Below are 18827 nucleotides of genomic sequence, written 5' to 3'. Positions count from 1 at the left end.
TAAATGAGATAGTGTGGTATGCTTCACAAAAACTAGTTTACCAACTTATAGAGGCTTTACCTTTATTGATGTAGTCAAATTCCCATATATTTCCTGTTCATAAATTAGAGTACTATAGAAGGGTTACATAGAGAGAGACTACTTGATTGGTAATCAGATATTTTCAGTTATAGTTTTAAATCTGCCACTAAGTAATTGGGTAATCTTGGTCTAACCTAGCTGTTTTCAAAGGTTTTGAAGTTCCTTGGACATACCTGCCAAGCTGCCTCCAAATGTCAGGGTCAGTAGATACAGTGCTGCCTCCCTTTCTCCAGCTTTAATCAGACTGGCCCCATTTTTATGGTGGCTTGTCCACCAACTCTTAGAATTTGTAAAATTGAATCATATGCCTGAGTTTCTCTAAATATTTTTAAATTGTATTAGGATACCTTGTAAGTATAATAAGAATTTTTTTTCTAGGTGGCACATCATTGGCAAAAGTGAATGCTCATCCCAGTGTGGTCAAGGATATAGGTCCTTGGACGTCCACTGCATGAAGTATTCCATTCATAAAGGACATACTGTTCCAGTAGATGACCACTACTGTGCTGACCAGCTTAAACCTCCTACCCGAGAACCATGCCATGGTGACTGTGTCTTAACAAAATGGCACTATTCAGAATGGTCTCAGGTACAATAAAAATAATTATTTAAGAAAAGTCTCCCTTTTTTTGATTAAATATTTGTCACTCTGAAGTGACAAGTTGTTAAAAATCTAATTTTTCCCCATTAATTACCACTTTTTTTTTTTTTCAATCAGTGTTCTAGGAGTTGTGGAGGAGGAGAAAGGTCTCGAGAATCTTATTGTATAAATAATTTTGGCCACCGTCTTGCTGACACAGAATGCCAAGAACTTTCCCAAGTGACGATAGAGAATTGCAATGAGTTTTCCTGTCCAAGTTGGGCTACTAGTGAGTGGAGTGAGGTAACATTAAACACATGAGGCTTAGAACTGTTATAATACTGTGTTAGGTAAGCTTTGCCATCAGACTTTATTCAAAAATATTTAAGATTATTTCATCATTTTGTAAATAACTTTATTATCAAGGCAATCAAAAATTTATAAAATGGTATGTCCTTAAACTATTTACTGTATGTGACTAGCAATTATTATAACTGATGTTTAATCTATAATCATTTTCATAAGAAAGTGCCAGGATCCACAGCAGGCTGAGATATGTACTTATTCCAAAGTTAGTTTTGCACCTTTGTTTCTAGGACAAATGGTTGTTTCAGTGGGACTTTAGCAGCAGAAGCTGGCAGTGGGGGTGTGGGGGATGGTGCTGTTCCTGATTTTACTCTGAATATCTCTGGAGGAATGAGGGAAAATGCACTTAAGCGTGATCTTTCAACTATATTTTAATATGCAGATTGATCATTGCATCATTTTTAAGGCATTTGTGTTGACTACTACTACAAATAAATAATGATCAATTGTATCTTACAGTGTCTTGTTACATGTGGAAAAGGCACAAAGCAGCGGCAGGTATGGTGTCAGCTGAATGAGGATCATTTGAGTGATGGCTTCTGTAATCCAAGTACTAAACCTGAATCTCTGAGGCCGTGTGAACTTTATACATGTGCTTCCTGGCAAGTAGGACCATGGGGTTCTGTAAGTATAGGATAGGCATTTTTCTTAACTTGATCCATATTCGCAGAATGGCACAAAACTTGTGATATATTTACTCCTCCCTTAGTGGATGTGATGAAATTTGGCTTGGTTTATTAGAAAAATACCCCTGAAATGTGAGTCTTTATCTGCAAAATGTTGACAGTACTGCTAATTTAGCTGTACTAAATATTTCAGTTTTTCTTTTGAACTTATTTTTGTTAACCAAGATGCCACAGATTTATGCTCTTACCAGCTTTGTTTAAACTATAAATATTTCCATGTTCTGTGTCTAACTTGATATCTTCACTGTATTTAGAGTAGGCAATGTTTATAAATTTTGCCAAGCAGGCAGCTAGGAATCTGTAGGATAAGCAATGGTCAGGCTGAATGAAAGTGATTATTCTGTGGAGGTTACCACAGTTGAAAGGAAACCTTCTTTCATCTTCCCTTTAACTTGACCATACACTATTCCTTTTTTATCTCTTTGAAATTTACTTGGAATACTAAATGACATGTGTACACCAGGTAGAGAAAAGTATTTTGTTTTCCTAAATTGTATTGACTCTACCTCTAAAATATCAGGCTTCTACTGATATTTTCATATGATAACTTTTTAGAATACAATAATAATTGTACAGTTTGGTTAATTTCAATATTTTGTTGATATCTACATAATAAATTTGAATAAATATGCGTATTGATTGAATTTATTCATTTTAAGTCTTGAGTCTCCTAAAATGGACTCATAAAAAGATCTACTAAAAGTATATTATTAACTGTGTGTTCATTAAGAAAATAGGATTTTATGTAATTTTTGAAAAAACAATTTTTTTATATCTATTTATATTCTCTCAGTGCACAGCCACATGTGGACATGGGTATCAGATGCGTGCTGTTAAATGTGTCAGTGAGCTATTTGGTTCAGTGTTAGATGACACTGAGTGCCATGGAGTCAGTCGCCCAAGGGACAAGCAGGTAAGGGAAACCTCTTCTTGGGTTATAAACAAAAAAGTTTATGAAATAGGAAGACTTTTGATGTGTTAAAGTTATTTCTTTCTGTATTTTTTCCCACTTAAACTTATATGCCTTTAAAAATGTGAGGATGGGGGGATTTATCATTCTCTGGTTTGCCAGCTTTATAAATGAAATGTATTACTCTTCATCTGTATTTCCATTCTTTGAATTTCAGAAGATGGATAATATCTATTATTCTGAATATCATGAACTTCTAAAGTATGTTGTGGTTTTTAAGGTAGAAGTCTGTGCTTATTCAGGATGTTTCAGCTGAGCAGCATTTTTAAAAGACTACTGCTCTTTTCCTATATAGTCATTAGACAGGATGACCTAGACTTTAGGATTCAGAGTTGTTATACACTGCTAGCACTTGACAATACTGTACTTTGTACTTTTGAAAAATGAAAACCTTTAGATCACCTATTTGTAATTTAGTATGCCACTGTTCTTGAATTAAACATATGGGAGAAGAAATGAAATATTGGGTTAAATATAAATCAGAATGATTAATTGATGTTTTATCAGATTCATTTTTCTTTTGATCAGGACTGTGTAGTTACACCTTGCCCAATTATTTCTAAAATTGGGGCCACTTCATTACCAGCTGTTCCCACAGGAAAGATAGCACAATGGCGACATGGTTCTTGGACCCCCGTAAGTGAATTTCTTTACGAGAGGTAGTGTTTCCATTACGGAGGTGTTTGACATCAACAAAATGGTTGCTGAAGATTTGACACATTAGCATATGTATTCATTCTCAGGTATTTTGATACTATGGAAGAAGCATCAAAATTAGGAATTAATAGCTACGTCCTTCTCTGCCTTTCAAGAGCTGCCTTTCTCAGGACTAGAAATTTAAGTTTTCTGAGTCTATTTTCTAATCCACAAAATAGGAATAATAATACTACTTATGTCACAGGTTGTTAAGAGAAGTACATGTGAGGTTAGGCCTTTATCAGCTTTTATTTATACTACAAACATTCTCATGTTTGAAAATTCTAAACTAAAAGCTTTATTCTAAACTGAAAGCTTTAATGTATGTGGAGTATACACCTTGCTTTAGTATAAATATCTTTAAGCTTCACATATTCTCTGAATATTTTAATTATCGAATCATATCCATTCTGTCTAAAACTTAGGTCTATCAAAGTTTTTTTTTATGGTACCTCATTTGCTGAATCAGTTATTTTTAATGACATCTTAAGATTCTCTTACCTAAAATGTTTTCAGTATCTTTAATTTTAGCAAATAACTAAGCGTGATTTTAAATCATTGTATTCATATATAATTCAAATTATTATATATTATATGCAAAATTTATGATCTAAACTGATTGGGATCTTTACTACCTGATCTTTATTCTATTCAAAAGTGATGCCAGGTGATACTATTTATAATTTAATATTCTCAAGAAACTTGATGGTTTAGAAATGTAACAGCTATGTGTAAGGGACATAGAGTTGGTACTATATGACACCTCAGTATAATTTGATTTTTTTTAAGTGCTCTGTGTCTTGTGGAAGAGGTAGTCAAGCCCGCTATGTAAGCTGTCGTGATGCTCATGATGGAATAGCAGATGAATCATATTGTGCCCACTTACCCCGACCTGCTGAAATATCTGCCTGTTTTAGCCCTTGTGGAGAGTGGCAAGCAGGGAATTGGTCACCTGTAAGTATTCTTATGAGAAAAAAATGGAAATAAAAAAATTTAAATACAGTATTTGACCTATAATATACTATTAATGTAGTATATTACACTGTATATGTTGGCTAAATTTTTGATCAGTGTTCAGCTTCCTGTGGACATGGGAAAACAACTCGACAAGTTTTATGCATCAACTACCATCAGCCAATTGACGAGAATTACTGTGACCCCAGCGTTCGCCCTTTGATAGAAGAAGAATGTAACCTGGCAGTGTGCCCGCCCACATACAGCCACTTTCCGAGTTCTTCTGAGCAACCAAGCCATTTTCCAGGCAGGAATTTTCCATTAACTCACAAACCTGAAGATAATCAAAATCAGGAGGCCCATCCTTCAGTCAGAGGAAACCAGTGGAGAACAGGACCATGGGGATCAGTAAGCCATCTTTATTGAGTTATAGTAATTTTATAATTTTGTTATATTACATCGTTTTAACAGATCTGTATATGATGATGTCAAATACTTTAAATGCTAAATAGTTTAAATCTTAAAACGACTGAGCATTTTTGATGCAGATTACAAATCCCCAGAGTTCTTATTAAATTATATACTAATGTGATGTTATGATTACAGAGGAATGCACTTTAAAACAATCTAGTTAGAGTTCATTATAATAAAAACAAAAGAAAAGCCTTCAAGAGGTAAGAATATAAATGTTCATAAAAAAACACCTCAAGACAAAAAAAATTATTGTGATGGCAATGCAATAAGCTGGTGAAAAATCATGATAAACTACAAAAGGTACAATTGTAGTTTATATTTCACGTGAGATTAATGATACAAAACAAAGAGAAATACCAATGTCAAAATTAAGTAATTTAACACTTGTTTTTATTCCTTCATGGTTAAGACCTTGAAACTTTATTTTTACTTAAGGAGAAAATTACTTCCTAATGCAAGCCTAAAAGCTTCACCTTTTCATCAACAAATTCTAATGAAGCCCCCAGTAAAATTTAAGTGTTTTGACAGATTTCCTCAATTCAAATTGTGATTCCAATGAGGAGATTTCTTATATGGAGTTTGATTTTTCACCATGAAAACTCATGATGTGGAATGTGCAGTTTGTATTTTTTTGTTTTGTCCTCATTAGTGCTCTAGCAGTTGCGCTGGAGGTCTTCAGCGCAGGGTGGTAGTCTGCCAGGATGAAAATGGACAAAGTGCCAGTTACTGTGATGCAGCCTCCAAGCCCCCGGAGTCAAAGCACTGTGATTCGGGACCTTGTCCACAGTGGAATTACGGAAACTGGGGAGAAGTAAGTCAAAATATGTCCTAAACTTATGAGATTATTACATCTCTGAAGACCAAAAGTAAAGCCCTTCACTATACTGTATATAAAAAGATTTTTTTAATTGAGTGATTAAAACCATGTTCTTTTAACAGATGTATTGTCATGGTTTAAGACACTCATTCGTGATAAATGTATGTATTACTCCAGATTTTTGAACAGAACTTAGTATGCTAGTCAATATTTTTGTTAAATAGTACTATCTTTCTAAAATTAATTTATTATTTTAATTACTTAGAAAATTAGGTTGATATAAAAATAGAAAATTAGGTTGAAATATAAAGCATGTTTTCTCCTATTGCTACATCATTCATTTGGTGGATCTTTTTCTTTGAGCCAGAGAGTTGTCAATTATTGAGCATTTTTTTTCATGTACTAGCACTCTCTAGGCATTGGAAATATAAAGATTATTTTTAAAACAGTCATTTTGAATAGTGATCTCCCCCATAATTTGGAATGGGAAAGAATAAGAAAAAGATTTATATTATCTTTGGATGAATGAAATAAATCACTTAATGTAATTAGTCAAATATTTTTTCTTAATGATTTTTAGCACATAATTTCTCTTCATAAGGAGTTTGGAAATCATTATTTAAAGGTACATTCTGACCAGGTGCTAATAAATATCAAATACTTTTTTAAAATATACTTTTACTATTTTCTAAAATTAATTTTTTTTATTTTTGAGTTTATACATGTTCATTTTGAAAATTCAAATCATATGAAAAATAGAGATGACTTTTAGCATTTTGGTATATTTTCTATCTGACTTTTGTTCTGTGTGGGTTTTAGAAGTAGGTTTATATTATATATGTTGCTTTGTTACCTACTGTTTTTATATAATATATACTGAGCATATTTTCATGTTTATAAAATTAAACCTATCTTATTAACTTTCATAGCTACATAGTAATCTATTGATTGTATACCATACTTTATGTAATTAATACTTATCACTTATGTAAATCAGTTTTGTTTCTGGGTTATCTTGCCAACAGTATCTTATAGATACTTAATATCTTATTCAAATATCTCATGGTACTAACTCTCAAAATCTTGTCAATTTATTAAATTGTAGAAGTAGAACTTTTATTTTTTACCCAGGCAGAAATGCTGAGAATTATGAAGAAGTGATAAAGTTTAAATTTTGACATCACTAATTATATTTAAACATTGAATAAAGCCGTACAATATTCTTTTTAAAGCCACATAGTCTTGAATTCTCCTATTTTTGTTTTTAGTGTACACAAACATGTGGAGGAGGAATAAAATCAAGATTTGTAGTATGTCAATTTCCCAATGGTCAAATGTCACAAGAACACAACTGTGAAGTCTTAAACAAGCCACCTAGTGTAGTACAGTGTCATGTGCATGCTTGCCCTGATGATGTATCATGGCATCGGGGACCATGGAAATCGGTACGATAGTATTCTTATCTTTTTTATTTTGTTTTATCTTTGTCCCTTTTATTTTAATTTTCTCTCTTTATAAATTGTGGAACGCACATACTTTATCTTCTCTAATTTTTTATAAAATAAGATCATTAGCCATCTTGGCTTGTGTTATTAAATTTGATAGTTTGGAAGAGGAATCCATTCAATTTCAAGTACTGTAATATATATAATTTTATATGTATTTATTTTTTATATGTGAATTTTGAACCACAGCACTATTCTAATGGAAATATTTTTCGCTATTACATCCTTAGCCTGCCCTCAATTAATCAGATATGTTTTATTATTTACATTTGTACATATTGTTAACATTGTGCTTGTAACAATGGCAAATTAAGGCTGTGTCTTGTTTGAGTATATAATTATATGTGGCTTTTGTCTGTCAATGTCCAATAACTGATTCAAAAACCAAATAACATTCTTTAAAACTTATTTTTTGTCATTGTTAAACTTATTTTGTTTGGAAATGTGAAAATATTATATTAAAGAAAAGATAGAGAAATTTACTTACATAAGGTAAATTGTTTATAGTTTGTTACATACATCATGGAAAAGTATGATTTATATAATAATTTATATGAGTATGTATTTCTTCCACTGTGTGGAGTTACTGCAGGTTGGGAATATTTTAATTTTCTGGGTTTTTTTTCAGAGCCATAGATAAAACTCAAAGTTTTTATTAATGGTTCTCTATTTGATATTCTTCAAATATTGAGTGTTTGGGAAACAATAAATATATAACTATATTGAAATTACCATTTTAATCACCATTTACCTTCCAAATCATGAACAACCAAGTTCATTTCTGTTAGGTGAAAAACTGATTTGAGTTGATAATCTATTTATTAAATTTATAAATTTAAACAGTTCTTTATTTGAAAAATAATTACAACTTCAGTTTTATAACCAACCCTTGAAGCCTGCACTTGTTTTGTTCTGCCCAACTCAAACCATTACAATGAGATGTAAACTCGAGTTTCACGTTTCAAGCTCTGATTCAGGCTGGAATTCATCATCATATCAAAGTCTGACATGATATAAAGCAACAGAACATTTTAACTTTATAGGAGGATCTTAAAGTAAAATTGTTATTTCAGAGGACCATTACTTTGTGAAAACTAACAAAAACATATTTTGCCATGGAAAGCATTCACATATTTATTTAATAAATGTTTGCTAACCATCTACTATATCCTAGACACTGTGCTACAGAGATAATCATATTTCTTATCCCTATGGATTTAACAATCCACTTGGGGAGATTTGAAATATTGTAAGAACTCACCATAAAAAGATATTTTTTATTAGCCATCTTAGATTGGAAATTCACTTTCTCCTTACTAATCTCTGTTGCAGGATTTTTTTCTTTTTTCATTTTATTGGTTTTAGTTTATAAGCCTAGTACTTAATAAGGCTATGGAATACCTTCCTGGAATTTTGCCCCAGTTAGGAAAGCAGAATCCTAATCATTAATTAGAGATTGAGTTGAAATGGCATTTGTGTCTGAACACAAATGCTTTATTTTCCCTACCCATTCATGACTTTAATTCACAAAGCATTAAACATTTACTAATGTCTTTGGTTTTGTACTATTTCGGGGGTCAGCAAACTGTGGTCCATGGACCAAATGTGGACCATTGTCTATTTTTGTAAATAACCTTTATTGGAACACAATTATACTCATTTGTTTATGTATTATCTATGGCTGGTTTTGCACTACAACAGCAAAGTTGATTAGTTGCAATAGAGACTGGGTGCCTCACAAAGCCTGGAATATTTGTTACTTGGCCCTTTCTGAGAAAAGTTTGCTGACCCCTGTTCTAATAAGCATTATATTGCTTTTTAAGTTTAACATAAAAATGTACTTAAAGTTTTATAGAATATTAAAATTACAAATAATTCCTTTTGTGTCAATTTTAGATGTTTTCTATCTTTTGTTTGATATTTGACAACATATTAAGGTTTATCAACCTTGTCTACATGTCCACTATGACATTCATACAATGTTTATATGTTGTGTTGGAATGTATCTAATACAATATTCCAATATATTTGTGTTATGCTATTTTGTATATACATGATGTCACAAGTGAAAAATCTGAATGTTCATTAAAGTCCTATGCATAGATGACTTTTTCAACCTCACAAAAACAACCAAGAAAATGATAACTACAAATTACAAAATAAACAGAAGTACAGAATTCTTCATTGTTTAATGCATCTATTCCAAAAGGAGTTTATTGAGTAATTCAGTCTTTGCACTAGTGAAGAACTGTAATTTGTTTTGATAAATTGAAAATGAAGTTTTAAAAATAACAATAAATGTTTATATCAGAATTTTTACAAACTTATTTATTTACTTTTTTATATGTATTAAGTACATATATATCATTTGAGTGCCTGAATTTTTGTTAATATGAAGAATATTTATCATTAAATTAGCCTTTTATATTAAAAGGGTCTAAGGGATCTGAAGTTTTGTTGTCAAAAACAAGATATAACCTTTTACCTCTGTCAGTGTTGGTACATGTTAGCCAAACTTTGGAATACCTCTTATCAACATACAAGGTTAATAGTCTCTCATGGATAACTTTAATTTCAGCAGATCTTGTTGACTAAGTTAGAAAATTAAGAGAGTATGTGTGTGCATGTGTATGAATTAATCACATGAAATCTCAGAAGCATTTTTCATTTTAAAGCAAAATAAAAAATATGAAGTGCAAAATCACTTAAAATATTATAGAAAGTTGTAAGAATACATTCAAATTTTCGTGTTGTAGAAAGTATTGTGCTGTAATAACAAAAGGAATAAATAAATCTTAACCTATGTCTGTTAATTTAATGACTGCATTTTTGTGACTGGTCAATGTGAAATGATTGTATTTTAACCCTTGTTTATTAATGACATGTGTTGTGGCTTTGTGCTTTGCATAATTCATATGTATGTTGTATCTTTACTCCTTAGCTCAGTACCTAAAATGTTTTAAGTTGCTGAACAGACCTTGTATTGTAATGAATGCCTCCTATCTTTGGTGGTATTTTTCTTAAATAACAAACTGTTAATTTCCTTTATTAAACATTTAATTGTTGAATAGTGTATGCTTTCATAATTTTACTTAGTACAGGTATAAACTACTGCTATTTTTAAAGATAATATTCCTGTTAGATACTAACACTGGGTTATAAAAGTATAAGATATATTGTTTAGTTATCAATTTTTAAATATTAGAGATTTTTATATTTTTCTTTTCACATATTATAAACAGTGAATAAAAATAATGTAAACAAATTTATTTAGTAAGTTAAAATAGATGTGCTTTTGATCAAGATAATCTTTAAAAGGTGAGTAAAAGTTTTACTTTTCTCCTATTTATATATAGTCAGGGATATTACATGTAACATAATTGAACTAGCAAATGCTCTTTAAGTAAATTTATATTAATTGATTTATATTTTCTCAGTAAGTCTTATTTAAGAAGTGATTTATTTTTCTATAATGTTTTTATTCCCCACACAGAGTGAAATCATATTTAGTAAACAAATAATGTATATTCCAGTGTGTTCTGGGGGTGATGACTATCCAACAGAAGTAAAGAGAATATATTTTTTCATTTTCCCTTAAAGATTGTTTTTCCTCACAACAAATGAGAAAGTTGTTTTTTAAACGTGAAAACTTGCTACTTGAGCTCTCCTAATTCTGGTGTTTTCACCCAGTATTTCTTTTTTTAAAACACTGATACACTAGAAAAAAAATTTTTTTTCCCCTTGGGGCCATGGTATATTATTACAAAAATAGAATAAAAATGTGAAAAGAAAATGATCCTTTCTAACTTAATGAAAAATTTGTTATTTTTTATTGTTTTCAATGCATGAGTTGTATGCAACTGGAGAAATAGTTCTTGAGGCTTTCAAGGTGAAAAAATGTGAGTTGCACATGCTTCACAAGGCCCCGGCTTAAGTTAAATACAATACAAAATAAAACTGGCTTAAGTTAAATACAACTCACATGGAAGTTAATGTTACAAATGCCCTTCTATAGCATTATGCAGAAAAAAATATATTCTGTACTAAATCTCTAATATGATATGATGGAATGCGACAAATAGAAGCACTTTCAGAAATGAGAATGTCGTTGGCAACATACAACCAGTAAATCTGAAGTTTGTCTGTTTATCAAAAGAACACTGAGGGTCTGAGCCAGAGAGGTTGGGCTACTCCTTCCACAGTAGCTTCCACTTGGGTGAAATGCACTCAGGAGGAAAGTTGTTACTACCTCCATTTCTCCTAAGGCTGGCAGCAGCCAGGGGAACAAGGTAATGTGTGGGGAAATGGTTTCAAGAAACTGTCAGTTCTTTATTTTGACTTTGTAAAGTGGAGTGTTTAGTAAAAACATTTATAGTAATAAGTTATTTCTTAAATTTGGAAAAGACACATAAGCATAGCAAATAGTTGGAAAATCTACTTTTAAATAAATTTTAAAATTATCAGAAATATTAAGCATTGAAATAGGATATTTCCATTTATTATATTTATTACTCTATCTGTCTAGGGTACATGTATTGATTCTCCCCCAAATTATGAGTATCTACTACATATTAGGCATTGTGCTAGTCACTAGACATAAACCAGGCCCAATCCATTTCAGTAACAACCAGGTGGTTAATAATATTGAAGACCCATAGTATTTTGGGGCTTAATAAATTTGAATAATCCAAGAATTAGTAATGAGGATTGTACTTGACAACAAAATAATTCTACCACTAATTCCTTCTAGAAAGCCCAAACTAGTAGGATATTCCATCATAACCTGGCTAGAGATGGGCAGTGTCTTAAGTTCCTACTCTAGAAGAATAATTTAGTTTTTGTATAATTGCAGCATCTACCTTCTCTGCACATGTGGATTTCATACCTTACCAAAAGGGAGAATGTAGATGGATTTATAATTTTCCCTAGATATGATGCTCCAAAAATAATTTTGAAGACAAATTTGGGCCCTGCAGATTTGAAATGTAGGGACTAGGAAAAATTTAGATAATTAATGAGGAGATCATGAGAGAGACTGTGTGTGTATGTGTGTGTGGACATGTGTTAAAATGTTGAGTGAAGTTAGAATTTAGAATATAAAATAACTTAAAAATATCTCAACATGAAATGATGATAGGCCATATTTTTCTATATATTTCCATGTTAAAGAAAGTGAAAAATGCTCATGTTTCTATGGTAATTCTTTTTTCCCCGGGCGTAATGCTTCCGAATGTTTAAGGATCTCTAGAAATAGATTTAGATGTTTTTAGAAGAAATTGTTCTCACTGTTCTACAGTATCTATGTGCTGTATATTGAAGCTATTAGTACATTCAGATATCCTAAATTTTTTATAGGTTTTATGTGTCAACTTTCATTAGTTTGAGAATACTGTATATTAGTTTCTACATAATCACAACACTTAGACAATAATAGTTTTCAAGACAATTGATTTCTAATTTTTTGATTATATATTTCTCATAAAAATGTTTGAGAATGTGCCCTGATAAATTTTATTATATATTTATACATTGTATAAGCTAGTATGTAAATTATGTGATTTATACAACATATACAAATGTGTCTGAATATTATTAAATATAACTATTCCATAGATGGTAACAAACTTTTCTCTTACTGAACTATTTTCCTAAGCATCTCATTTGTAAAAAGGGGTAGAATACATTTCATTAGTTTTAAACTCTTGATTCAACAATGTCTTATAGCAACTCAAAAATAGAACTTATTTCAATAGCTTTCATAGTAGAAAAAATTACCTTGCAAAAATACTCCTAATAATAGCAAAGTTTTATGACTGGGTGCTCTTGTTATATACTAGTAATTGATTTTAAATCCAATATATCAATTATTCAAAAAAAACTAAAATTTACCTCACAAATTTCCAGTTTCCATGATGTCATTTGGTTCTTTAAAAGTATGAAAAGTAGCTATTAATATATTTTTATATTTTAACAAATGGCTTTAAAAGTCAATGCAACTGAAATATTTGGAAGCCATTTAAACAAGTTTAGAGAATTTTGCTTCAGATTTTTATTTTATTTTTTATTTCAGAATACTATGGGTGTACAAATGTTTTGGTTACATGGATCGCTTTTGTATTGCTTGAGACAAAGTTACAAATGTGCTCATCAGCCAGATAGTGTACATTGTAGATGTTAGGTTTGATTTCACCCCTTTCCTCCTCCCCAGTCCCACCTGATTGAGTTTGATTGTGCTTTACTTCCATCTGTGCACATGAGTGCTGTTCAGTTAGTTCCAATTTAATAATGAGTACATGTGGTGTTTGTTTTTCCATTATTATGATAATTTACAAGGAGAATGGTCTTCAGTTCCATCCATATTGTTACAAAAAGTATTAATTCATTTTTTTTAGGGCTGAGTAGAACTCAGTGGTATACATATACCACATTTTATTAATCTACTCATGAATTGATGGGGTTGATTCCACATCTTTGTGATTGTGAATTGTACTGCAATAAACATTCAAGTTTAAATGTCTTTTTGATAAAATTACTTTTTTTTTTCTTTTGGTAAATACCTAGTAGTGGGATTGCTGGACCAAATGGTAGTTCTACTTTTAGTTCTTTGAGGAATCTCCATGCTATTTTCCATAGAGTTCGTACTAGTTTGCAGTCCCACCAACAGTGTATAAGTGTTCCTTTCTCTCCACATCCACACCAGCATTGGTTGACTTGTGACCTCTTGATAAAAGCCTTTCTCAGTGGGGTTAGATTTTATCTCATTGTAGTTTGGATTTGAATTTCCCTGATGATTAGTGACATTGAACATTTTTTCATATATTTATTGGCTTTTAGTCTATCTTCTTTTGAAATGGTTCTGTTCATGATTTTGCTCACTTTTTAATGGAATAGTTTTATTTTTTTCTTGCTGATTTTCTTATGTTCTTTGTAGATTCTAGCTATTAGTCCTTTATCAGATATATAGCTTGTGAATATTTTCTCCCATTCTGTAGGTTGTCCATTCACTCTGTTGATTGTTTCCTTGGCTGTACTGAAGCTTTGTAATTTAATCAAGTCCCATTTATTTATTTTTGTTGTTGCTGTGATTGTACTTAGGATTTTCTTCATAAATTCTTTGCCTATGTCAATATCTAGAAGAGTTTTTCCTCTAGAATTCTTATGGTTTCATGTCTTAGGTTTAAGTTAGTGTTATCCATCTTGAATTAATTTTAGTGAGTGGTAAGAGATATGGATCCTGTTTCAGTCTTCCACAGGTGGCTAGCCAATTTTCCCAGCACCATTTATTTAATAGAGTTTCTTTTCCTCAGTGTGTATTTTTGTCTGCTTTGTCAAAGATCAGATGGCAATATGTGTATGGTTTTATATCTGGGTTCTCTGTTCCATTGGTCTATGTCTCTTTTTTGTGCCATGCTGTTTTGGTTTCTATCGCCTTGTAGTATAGCTGAAAGTCTGATAATGTGATGCCTCCAGATTTGCTCCATTCCCTTAAGGTTGCTTTGGCTATTCTGGCTCTTTTCAGGTTCCAAATGAAGCAGCATAGAATTATTTTTTCTAGATCTGTGAAAAATGACATTGTATTTTGACGGGGATTACGTTGAATCTATAAATAACTTTGGGTGGTATAGACATTTTAACAGTGTTGATTATGCCAATCCATGAGCATATGTTTTTCCATTTGTTTACATCATCTGCAATTTCCTTCCTCAGTGCTTCATAGCTCTCTTTATAAAGAACTTTCACCTCCTTGTTTAAATATATTCCTAGGTATTTTATTTTCTTTGTGGCTATTGTGAAAGGTATTGAGTCTTTGATTTGATTCTCAGCTTTACTGTTGTTGGTGTATAGGAATGCCACTGATTTGTGTACATTGATTTTGTAACCAGAGACTTTGCTGAATGTATTAGTTCCAGGAGTCTCTTGGTAGAAACTATGGAGTTTTTTAGGTATGAGATCCTATCATCAACAAAGATTGATAGTTTGACCTCCTCTTTCCACATTTGGATACCCTTAAGTTCCTTCTCTTACCTGATTGCTCTGACTAGGACTTCCAGCACTATGTTAAATAGAAACGGTAACAGCAGGCCCATCTATGCCTATTTTGTTAGGAGGTTTTTATTGTAAAATAGTGCTTTTTCTGCATCTATTGAAATGATCACATGATCTTTGTTTTTGCTTCTGTTTATGTGGCAGATCACATTTATGCATTTGCATATGTTGAACCATCCTTGCATCCCTGGGATGAAGCCCACTTGGTCATGGTGGATTATTATTATTTTTTTTTATGTGTTTGGTTTGTTGGAATTTTGTTGAGAATTTTTATGTCTTTATTTGTAATGGATGTTGGTCTATAGTTTTCTCTTTTTGTTGTGTCCTTTCCTGGCTTTGGTATGAAGGAGATGCTGGCTTCATAGAATGGATCAGAGAGAATTCCTTCCTTCTTGATTTTATGAAATAATTTCTGCAGTATAGGTACAAATTACTCTTTATAGGTTTAATAAAATTCAGCTGTAAAACCATCTAGTCCAGGACTTTTATTTATTGGAAGATTTTTTTAATGCATCTTCAATTTCATGGCTCATTATTGGTATGTTTAGGAGTTCTGTTTCTTCCTGATTGAGCCTTGGGAGAATTTGTCCAGTTCCTCAACATTTTCAAGTGTGTGTGTATGTATTTACAGATGATGTTTTGTACTTCCATGCTGTCAGTTGTAATATCTCCTTTTTCATTTACGATTGAGCTCATTTGGGTCCTTTTCTATTTCTGGTTAATCTAGTGACAGGTCTATAAATTTTGTTTATCTTTTCAAAGAGTCAAGTTTTTACTTCATTAATTTTTTGTATTTTTTTCTGATTTTATTTAGTTCTGTTCTGACCTTAGTTATTTCTTTTCTTCTGCTGGGTTCAGGTTTGCTTTGCTCTTCCTTTTCTATTTCCTTGATATAATTAATTAAATGTTCATTTATTATCTTTCTGTCTTTTTGATGTAGGCATTTAAGGCTATGAATTTTCACCTTAGGACTGCTTTTGCAGAATCCCATAGATTTTGATATCTTGTGTCCCCTTTGTCATTTAGATCAAGGAATCTTTTGATTTCCATCTTAATTTTCTCCTTGACCCAGTAATCATTAAGCAGTAGGTTGTCTAATTTCCATGACTTTGTGTAGAATCGAGTGTTTCTATTGGAATTGTTTTCTAATTTTTGTCCACTCTTGTCTGAGAAGATACATGGTATAATTTTTTTTTTTTTTTTTTGTAATTTGGTGAAACATGTTTTGCGGCCTAAGATGTTATTGATCTTAGGAAATGTTCTATGTGCTGATGAGAATTTATATTCAGTAATTTGGGGGTAGAATGTTTTGTAAATGTCTGTTAGGCCCATTTTCTCTAGAGTCCCATTTAATTCCAGTGTTTCTTTGTTTATTTTCTGCTTATAGGATATGTCCAGTTCTGTCAGTGGGGTGTTGAAGTCCCTGCCTATTACAGTGCTGTTTTGTTCACTTTGTTTAGATCTAGTAGGGTTTGCTTTATGAATTTGGGCACTCCTGTGTTAGATGCATAAATGTTTACGACAGTTATGCCATCTTGTGAATTTTTTTTTACCATTATATAAAGACCATCTTTGTCTTTTTTTTTTTTGCTATTGTTGAGTTGAACTCTGTTATCTGATATGAGAATGGCTACACCTGCTTTCTTTTGATTGTTTTTTGCATAGAATATTTTTTTCCATCCCTTCACTTTGAGTCTGAATGCTTCTTTGTGGGTTAAATGTTGGCTTGCATTTTTTTATCCATTCACCCAGCCTATGTGTCTTGAGTGGAGAATTCAAGCTGTTCAAGTTTATTAAAAGAATTTATAAATTGGATGTGTTTCTGTTCATCTCATTGGATAGAACTGTGTTGCTTTGTTTTGCCTGTTGAGCTATTATTATATATGAGCTCTGAGGTTTAGCTTTTGGGTGCTTTTACACCAGTGGGTGTCTATGGTGCTGATCAATGTATAATGCAGATCTGAGTACTTCCTGCAGGGCTGGTCTGGTCAAGAGAGTGACCTTAGTATTTATCTGAAGAAGTCTTTATTTTTCTCTCATATAAGAAACTTAGTTTTGCAGGATATAAAATTCTAAACTGGCCATTATTTTGTTTAAGAAGACTGAGGATGGTCTGTAATCTCGTCTGGCTTGTAAGGTCTCAATTGAGAAGTCTGCATTTAGCCTGATGGGTTTTCCTTTGTAAGTTATCTGATGTTTTCACCTTATGGCTCACAGGAGTTCCTCCTTCATGTTAACTTTGGCCAGTCTGATGACTGTGTGTCTTGGTGATAGAATCTCCCAGCTCTCTCTATTGAGCTTTTTGTACCTGGGTATCTAAATTTCTAGCAAGACCACCAGGGAAGGTTTCATGAATTATTCCTTCAAATAGGTTTTCCAACCTTTGTGTGTTTTCTTCTTCACCCTCAGAGATGCCTATGATTCTTATGTTTGTCTTCCTTACATAATTTCATATTTCTTGTAGGCTTTGTTTATTCCTCTCATTTCTCTGTTCTTTATCTTTAACTTATTTAATTCAAAGTTGTAGTCTTCCCTCTCTGAGATTCTTTCTTCTGCCTGGTCTAGTCTATCCTTAATACTTTCCACTGTGTTTTGGGTTTCTTTGAATGAATTTTTCATTTCCAGAAGTTCTACTTAATTTTTTTAATGATTTGATATCTTTAGTGAATTTTTAATTCATTTCCTGTATTGGTCTTGTGGTTTCTTTTTGCTGGTTTTCCATTTTCTCTTGTATTTCATTGAGCTTCCTTATAATCCAGATTTGGAATTCTTTATCTGTCATTTCAATATTTTCACTTTGGTTGGTACCCATTGATAGGGAGTTGTTGTTTCCTTTTGGGGGTTACCTTCTACTCTATTTTTCATACTTTCAAAGTTCTTTCACTGATTTCTTCCCATCTGGCCTCTTGATCAAATCCTGGGTGTACTGGATATGGCTTGCAGACCTGTCCCCAGGTCATGCCAACAAGAAGAGTGCTGGTACCAAGTTGCCTATGGGATGTTCAAGCAGGTTTCATGATCCTCTGGGGTTGTCTCTGCACTATTGTCTTCACCTCTCCCCAGCAGTGTGAATTGTGTAGGGTCCCCCAGCTTAATCTCCAATATGGGGAGGGGGCTGGTACTTGTGAGTACGAATCAGCCATGCCCTGTTTGCTTGAGTTGCATGATGCTATCATGAACTATAGAGTTGGTATCCCTGTAATTGTTTGATGTTTGCGTGAAAATGCCAGCTGCTGAGATGGTTCTTTTGTGCTTGTGGTAGAGTCTGGTCCCCCTGGTGGAATACGTGAGTGCTCTAAGCTTTAGAAGAGACCATGTAGCTCCCAAGGTGTTGTTTGATCTCTGCCTCTACTGAGGTGGGGGGAGTAGCAAGACTGTTCATGGCTAGATTGCAGGAGCCTTAGAGGCTTTGCAAAGCCTCAGTGGTGCTCAGAAATTGTTTCTCTGGCCACTAGGGGGAGCCTCTGTTATGAGGGTCAGAATGAGCTCTCCAAACTGGGAGGGCTGTTCTTAACGGAGGGGCCTAAATACTTGAGTGCTAAGGTCCTGGGCTGGGATCTTTCCACCCTTATCCAGTAGCCGAGTGTTTCTGTGGGGAGAGGTGGGCATTCCACCAAATCACCACTGCTTGGACCCCTACAGCACACTCCCA

At 32.5% G+C, this 18827-nt stretch overlaps 1 protein-coding gene across 1 annotated transcript in view; it reads left to right on the top strand.

Annotated features, from left to right (window-relative positions):
* ADAMTS20 (ADAM metallopeptidase with thrombospondin type 1 motif 20) overlaps positions 1-18827 on the top strand; it is a 163010-nt gene that overhangs the window by 88518 nt on the left and 55665 nt on the right. The window contains exons 20-28 of the mRNA XM_012746250.3: positions 460-670; positions 800-964; positions 1487-1651; positions 2507-2626; positions 3212-3319; positions 4169-4333; positions 4451-4741; positions 5457-5618; positions 6893-7069. Coding sequence (XP_012601704.2) covers positions 460-670; positions 800-964; positions 1487-1651; positions 2507-2626; positions 3212-3319; positions 4169-4333; positions 4451-4741; positions 5457-5618; positions 6893-7069 — 1564 coding nt within the window. The remainder of the gene's footprint in view (positions 1-459; positions 671-799; positions 965-1486; positions 1652-2506; positions 2627-3211; positions 3320-4168; positions 4334-4450; positions 4742-5456; positions 5619-6892; positions 7070-18827) is intronic.

This window comes from Microcebus murinus, chromosome 10 (assembly GCF_040939455.1).
Source record: "Microcebus murinus isolate Inina chromosome 10, M.murinus_Inina_mat1.0, whole genome shotgun sequence".
NCBI lineage: Eukaryota > Metazoa > Chordata > Mammalia > Primates > Cheirogaleidae > Microcebus > Microcebus murinus.
Note: the sequence above shows the minus strand (reverse complement) of the source record. Positions and strands in the feature narration are given on the sequence as shown.